Source organism: Octodon degus, unplaced genomic scaffold (assembly GCF_000260255.1).
Source record: "Octodon degus isolate 3935 unplaced genomic scaffold, OctDeg1.0 scaffold00056, whole genome shotgun sequence".
NCBI classification, from domain to species: Eukaryota; Metazoa; Chordata; class Mammalia; order Rodentia; family Octodontidae; genus Octodon; species Octodon degus.
In genome coordinates, this window is record NW_004524632.1 from 8,401,259 (window position 1) to 8,408,641 (window position 7,383).

At 46.3% G+C, this 7,383-nt stretch overlaps 1 protein-coding gene across 1 annotated transcript in view; it reads right to left on the reverse strand.

Annotated features, from left to right (window-relative positions):
- Positions 1-7,383, reverse strand: part of Fbxo47 (F-box protein 47) — a 25,961-nt gene that overhangs the window by 3,333 nt on the left and 15,245 nt on the right. The window contains exons 5-7 of the mRNA XM_004633875.1: positions 4,554-4,730; positions 1,513-1,659; positions 265-407 (exon numbers count right to left, since the gene is read on the reverse strand). Coding sequence (XP_004633932.1) covers positions 265-407; positions 1,513-1,659; positions 4,554-4,730 — 467 coding nt within the window. The remainder of the gene's footprint in view (positions 1-264; positions 408-1,512; positions 1,660-4,553; positions 4,731-7,383) is intronic.

Here is a 7,383-nt window from a genome sequence, read left to right on the forward strand (position 1 = left end):
CTGGCCCCTGAACTGCAGTTGGTTTTTTTTTCAGAACTGGGGCTTGAACTCAGGAACAGCACTTCTCACAGTAGGCTCCACGCACATTTCCATCCCTGCAGGCAGCTCCTTGGCAGGAGCATTGTTTCTGTCATTATTTTCCTGAAGCTGGGGACAGGACGCAGGCTCCATGCTGGCTGGCCATCACCTGCTGCTGCGCTGCACCCCAGCCCGGCCGCCAAAGCAGAGATTGTGGGAGGGCAGGCAGCCTTTGCCTTCACTCACCAGCGCCAGGAACACCACGAGCCGAGCCAGCTCCAGGGCCCGGCCGTTGACAGCCTTGCTGGCCATGAACGTGAAGCAGATGTTGTTCCCGCTGAGGATCAGGAGGTGCGCATTGTTCTCCAGCAGCCACTCCCGGGGAACCACTTGGAGAGGAGCAGAGCAGTTACTCGCGGGAAGGCACGCCTCAGCCACAGCGAGCGCCTTGGCCCGCGCAGTGCCACCCTGCTTTACGGGGAAACAGCTCGAGCGCAGCACTAGGAGAAACCTTTTGGTTGTTCAGTCACAGCACTAGCCCAAGACGGGCCGGGCCCTCAGCATGTGGCAGGGGCCTGCTCAGGCGGAGCAGTGATGCAGCTTTCCCCCACATGCATGTCACAGGCAGGGGTCTGGTCTTGGGTAGGGACAGAGCTGTAACTGCAGTGCTGTGCGGCCAGGAGGGCTGGTTCACCTGCCGTGTGCCAGCCACAAGGGGCTTTCTTCCTAGCCCAGAGTGTTTCCAAGGACTTGTGAAATGGGAATAAGGGGGCCAGTTAAACTCTAAAGCTTTGAGCTGGGTGCAATGCCCTGTGCCTGTCAGCCTCGCACTCGGGAGGCTGAAGCAGGAGGATCGTTATGAGCTTGAGGCCAGCCTGGGCTACATAGTGAGTTCAAGGGCAGCCTGAACTATGCATGAAAACCCTGTCTCCAAAAAAAAAAAAAGAGAGAGGCTGGGGAGATGGCTTAGTAGAATAAACACTTGCTTGGCAAATACAAGGGCCTGAGTTCAATCCCCAGTTCCACCAAGAGAGAGAGAGAGAGAGAGAGAGAGAGAGAGAGAGAGAGAGAGAGATCCAGGGAGATAGCTCAGTGGGCTAAGTGTCCTTTTGGCAAGCACAGAGTACTGAATTTGATCCTCAGTCCCTCCCCCCCCCAAAATCCAAAACAAAAAAAAAAGCCTATAAAGTTTTGAATAATACTGACAAATGCATATTTGTGAAATAAAGGGGGCCAGGGAGATGGCTCAGTGGAATAAGCGCTTCCTTGACAAGCAAGAGGCCCTGAGTTCGATCCCCGGTTCAGCAAAAAAACAAAAAAAGAAAGTTGCACGTGTGTTCTCCTCCAACCTAGTGCTAAACCCTAAGTACTTCCAAGCAGTCTGCGATTTTCTAACAAGCACTTCTCGTGTTACCTGTACAACAAGCCTTATACTTTTAACCATAGCCCAATAGTGAATCTTTACTACTGTCTATTAACAAATCCATATTTTACCTGACAGTTCGTCTATAAGACTGATAATATCGTCTGCTGTCCACTCTCTGGTACCTGTGTCATACAGTAATTTAATAGCATCGGCCAAACCTTTCAGACTGGATTCATCTGTAGGCCCTTCTGTCATTTTCTGCCAAGCCACCAGTCCTGAATTGAGACAAAAACAAGGCTGTGATGGAATAGTTTGCTTTGTGACAAAGACTTCAGAGATTGTTTAACACATTCCCACCAGCATGAACCACTGTGGTATACATGTGACTTTCCCATCGAGTGGCTTGTACTACTCGTAGTATAAATGTACCTAATCACTTTTTTTTTTATTTATTTATGTGTGTGTGTGTGTGTGTGTGTGTGTGTGGCCAGCTCAGCCCACCAGGGGGCGGGGCTGGCTGGCATGTGGTGCTGGGGACTGAACCGCGGTCCCTGATGCTTTGCTAAGCTTGTTCTAAGTAGGTGCTTTAGACCACTGAGCCATCTCACCAGCCCACCTAATCACTTTTTTTTTTATTTATTTATGTGTGTGTGTGTGTGTGTGTGTGTGTGTGGCCAGCTCAGCCCACCAGGGGGCGGGGCTGGCTGGCATGTGGTGCTGGGGACTGAACCGCGGTCCCTGATGCTTTGCTAAGCTTGTTCTAAGTAGGTGCTTTAGACCACTGAGCCATCTCACCAGCCCACCTAATCACTTTTATTGGTCATTTTACTACATGGGAGGTTGAGGCAGGAGGATTGTTAAACTTGAGGTTAGCCTGAGTAATTTAGCAAGATCCTGTTGCAAAACAAAAAAAAAATTTTTTTTTTTTAAACGGCTGGGGATAAAGCTCAGTGCTGGAGCATTTGCCTGGCATGTGGCCCTGGATTCAGCCTCCAGCACAGGTAGCTGGAGCTAAAGAGCAGCGGCACAGCACCTGCCTGGCAAGCATAAGGTCCTGAGCTCAACTCCTGGTGCCCACAAAACCAAAAAACGCTGTTGGGGTTGGGGAGCTAGCTCAGTTTGCTTATGCGCCTGCCTGGCAAGTGCAAGGTCCCTAGTTTGATCCCTGGTAAAAACACTGTTATTCAGTCTCCTGTAAGAAAGAAGAAGTAGATTTCAGAACAGAAATCAATTACTTATAGTCAGTTTTAATAACACTATAAATTATTTATTTATTTATTGCTATAGGTCTCACTATGTAGTGCAGGCTGGCCTTGAACTTTATGCTAAGCCTCCTGTCTCAGTCTCCCACACCTCGTTTACATTTAAATGCAAAAAACAAAAACAAAAACAAAAAAAACCCAACCCCTAAAATTCTCCTTACTGCTCTGATGGAACACAACACTGGCAGCTAAAGTAAAAAAAGAGTAGTCTCACTACACAAAATGGTACTTTGGGTTCAAAAATGATCTTACAAGCCGGGGAGATAGCTCAGTGGCTTACGCGCCTGCCTGGCAAGCACAAGGTCCTGAGTTTGATCACTGGTACAAAAAAAAAAAAAAAAAAAATCTTACTTCATAACAGAAATTGGAATGAGCAGTTGTTATGATCCTACTAAAGCAAAATGAGACCTACTGATATCCTCCCCCTAAAAAGACCAGGCTATATCTGAGAATCTTTCAAACATTTATATTAAAACAAAACAAGTCAGTCAATTCTGGATTATTTGCTTATGGCTAATTCTCTGTGTAACACACAGCACTTCTTTTTTTGCTCTGAGACAGGGTCTCGCTACACAGTTCAGGCTGGGCTTGAGCTCACCCTGTAGCCCAGGCTGGCCTGCAACTTGCACTGCTCCTCCTGCCTCAGCGCCCCAGTGCGCTAGTGCACAGTGCGCGACCACACCACGCCCATTTTCACTGTTGTGGCTGGGGCTGGGCTCTGAGCAGCCTCCATGCCTTTCTTCCTGAGGAGTTGGGCTACAGGCATGTGACCCTGTCCCAAACCATACAACAAAATTTTAATCCCAGATTGGCTCTCTGCTGCTACTCAGCATACTTTTTGAATCGGTTCCGTCCCAGCTGGGAATGCTGGCAAATGCTAGTAATCCTAACATTCTGGGAGGCTGGGATAGGAGGACTGAGGGTATGAACCCAGTTTGAACAGTTTAGCAGCTTAGCAAGAATCGGTCTCACAATAAAACATAAAAATGGGGTGGGGCTGTAGCTCAGTGCGAAGGCCCTGTGCTTGATCCCAGGGCTGTAAGAACAGTCAGTCAAGTAAACAAAGAATCCTATGTTCCATACACACAGTAAGATTTTTTTTTAGCAGAATATATTTATTGAGGGAAAGAAAGCTCCTGTCCAAGAGAGGGACAGGAGGGGGGCCCGAACAGATAGTTACCCCCACACAGTAAGATTTTCACACTTCAATTTTGTTTTTCAATCCTGAGAATCGAAGCCAGGGCCTTCATACTGAGCTACATTCCCACTCCATGTTTCCTTTCACAACAAGGTCACACCAAGGGGCCAGGCTGCCCAGCCCGGGCTCAAACTTGCCACTCCTGCCTCAGACTCTGAGAGCACTGGAATTAGGTGTGCAGCACCAAACCCGGCTAAATCTGCAAGACTGAACCCACTGGTCTGTATAAATGATATGTACTAAACAAAGCTGTGGGAAAAAATCAGATTAAGTAAGTAAAGCATCTGTCTGAGCCCTGAGTTGCCTCTCAGCTTTCTTAGTCCCTCTAGGAGCAAATATAACCTCGAGATAAGAGAATGTTTATGACTAAACCAGGAGTGGAGCCACATGCCTGCCATCCAAGCACTCGGGAGGCTGAGGCAGGAGAACAGCAATGAGTTCAAGGTCAGTCTGAACTACATAGAGAAATCCTGTCAAAAAAAACCAAAAAAACACCAAAACTATAATGTTTCAGACTAAAAGGCAGCTATTTCAGGCAAAGCAGGATGACAAATATATTTAGCAATGACTTACTGAAGAACAATTTCTGCCTTAAAGCTTAAGCTACAAGGGAATGTAGCTTGTAGCTATAAAATCCTGAAACACAGCCTTGTCATTAGCAATCACGAAACCAACCAGGAAAACAATACAGGGAAGAATAGATGCTCACCATCCTGAGGCGACGTGGGGCCAAAAATGATATACAGCAACCGCGCCTGGTTCACCATCGGCCATGGTTTTAATATTCGTGTCAGCCAGAAAGCGGAGTCGCTCTGGTGCACCCAGTGATCAAGCAGGACGTGCCTGCAGAATAGTCTGATCCTTAGCTCCAGCTTCCGGGCGCTTCCTGTGAAGACAAACATTGCGGCAAGCTACTTTTTTGGAAAGGCAGACTGCGTATCGGATGCGATCAGAGCACCTTCCATTGTGGTTAAGATAACAATCATCAACTGGGTTTCTGAACAGGAAGTCACCAAGAGATTATCTATTTTTTTTTTTTTGAGATTATCTATTCTTAAACTGCCCTAATTCTGACATTCAAGTATCTTCTTACCCTTATCTTCCTTATTTATTTGGTACTCTGCATAGTGAGCCCGCCCAGGCACATGCTTCAGTTCATCTCTGTTAGAGAATTTAAGGCTTCAAAAGAGGTTAAGTGCATGGAAGCATCAAATACATAATGTCAACACAACGTGTGCTGTTTTCTTTGTGTATTTCACATGCTTTAATGACCACAGCTATCTTACAAAGTACAGTTCTTTATTTTATTTGTTTGGGTTTTTTGGTACTGGGAATGGAATTCAGGATCTTGTCCTTGCTGGGCAGGCACTACGCCACTGAGTTGTACCCCCAATAGTTGCTTGCTTCAGATTTTAAGCAAAATATAGACATTCAAGTTCCTTTTTCTGTGCCCCCCAAATGGGCATGGATCTCAGGTACACTTTACCCCTGAGCAACCCCAGCCCTGTGTATCTTGGGAAAAGGCCCGGCTGCATTGCCCAGGCCCCTGGAATCTGCAACCCTCCTCTGTCAGCCTCTTGAGTCAGTGGGATTAGCGTTGTAAGCCACCGCCTGGGCAGAGCTTCCTGTGTGCCCCCTTCCTTCCCAGAAGTAACTGCCACCTTGAATTTGGATTTTGTACCTTGTGTGTTAGGCTGCTCTAGAGAAACAGCCAATAGGAGGGAGTTGGTATACAGAGCTGACGCCTGTACACTTACACTTATATACATGTGTGGGGAGGGGAGAGAGATGGGCTTATCTGAAGGAACTGGTGGCCGGGCGAGTCTGAAACCCCTCAGGGCCGAGCCTGCTGGGCCCAGCGGCGTCTGCCACAGTGCTGGGCTCCGTCTCGCCTGACCGCTGAGGGCCTCACGCCGCCGTGGTGGGCAAATCTGCTGGACTCTAAGTCTACTGATGCAGGTGTTCATCTCATCTGAAAACTATCTTCACCGAAACAGAACAGCTTCACCAAGTATGTGGGTAGCATTTCTTAGCCAAGGTGAAATAAAACTTGTTTTTAAACTATATTTTGATATTTTTTTACATGTGCATGTAGCCATAATGGATAAGTATAATATTATTTTATTTTTATTTTTATTTTTTTGGAACCGGGGATTGAACTCAGGCCCTTGCACTTGCCAGGGAAGCACTTATTCCACTGAGCCATCTCCCTGGCTATAATTTTATTTTATTGATTTTTTTTTTTTTTTTTTTTTTTTTTTTTTTTTTTTTTTTTTTTGTCTTTTTGAGACAGGGTCTCCCTATGAGGTTCAGGCTGGCCTTGAACTCCCTTTGAAGCCCAGGCTGGTCCAGAGCTCACAATGATCCTCTGTCCTCAGCCTCCTGAGTGCTGGGATTATAGGCATGCACCACCATGTGTGGTTTAAGAATAAATATAATTTTATATGTATATAAGTGGTATCAAATTGCAAATATCTTCCAGTAACCCTATTTTCTCTCAAATTATGGTTTGTTTGTTTTGTATTTAGGACAGGGTGTACAGGGTGTACAGGGTCTCACTGCGTAGACCCAACTAGTAGTGAGCCTCCTGTTTACAGCCTCCCAAGTTCTGGGAGTACAGGCATGCCCCACCATGCCCAGTCTCAATCCCCATCTCAGCACACCACAGGGGCCTGTGCATCTGCCTAAGCAGGTGCTTTAATCCACTGAGCTATTTGATGGGCCCTCAAATTATGTTTTTTTTTTTTTTTTTGGTGGAACCGGGGATTGAACTCAGGTCCTTGCGCTTGCCACACAAGTGCTTATTCCACTGTGCCATCTCCCCAGCCTCCAAATTATGTTTTAAAATGTAGACATTTAAATGTATATAGCTCTAGTTATTCATTTAAATCATAATGGTTTGAACTGTATGGACAGAACACAGCTCGCTACCCGTTCCCGACAGTGGAGGTTCTTGGCTACAGACGGGGCCGCAGTGATGGTTCTTACCCTGCTTCCTTGCACACACTGGGAATGTGTTAGTGTGAAATTGCTGGGTGGAAGAGTCTATCACCTTAAAAAGATGAAATATTTCAAGCATATAGAAAAGATTAAACAATACTAAACTGTGTCGCCCCCTCCCCCAGTGAGGACCACAGTGTCATCAGCACAGTCAGTGCCTTCTCAGGACTTCTTTCCTCAAGCAGGTTGTGCCAGTTTTTGCCACAATAACACATTTAGTGTTTATCATGACCTTAAATTACTTGGTCCTTTATTCTTTTTTATTTATTTATTTTCCTTTATTTACTTTTTTTTCCAGCTCAGCCCACGCAAAGAACAAGACTGGCAAGGCCTGTGGTGGCAGGGATCGAACTGCGGTCCCCTGCGCCTGCCTAACCTTGCCAAAACAGGCACTTTAGACCACTGAGCTATCTTGCTGGCCCAGTCCTTTATTCTACAGGTATGCAATTTATTAATTAATTTTGTTCATGAAGATTGACTCCAGGGCCTTTGCACTGAGCTACATCTGGAGGCCTTTTTTTTTTTTTTTTTTTTTTTTT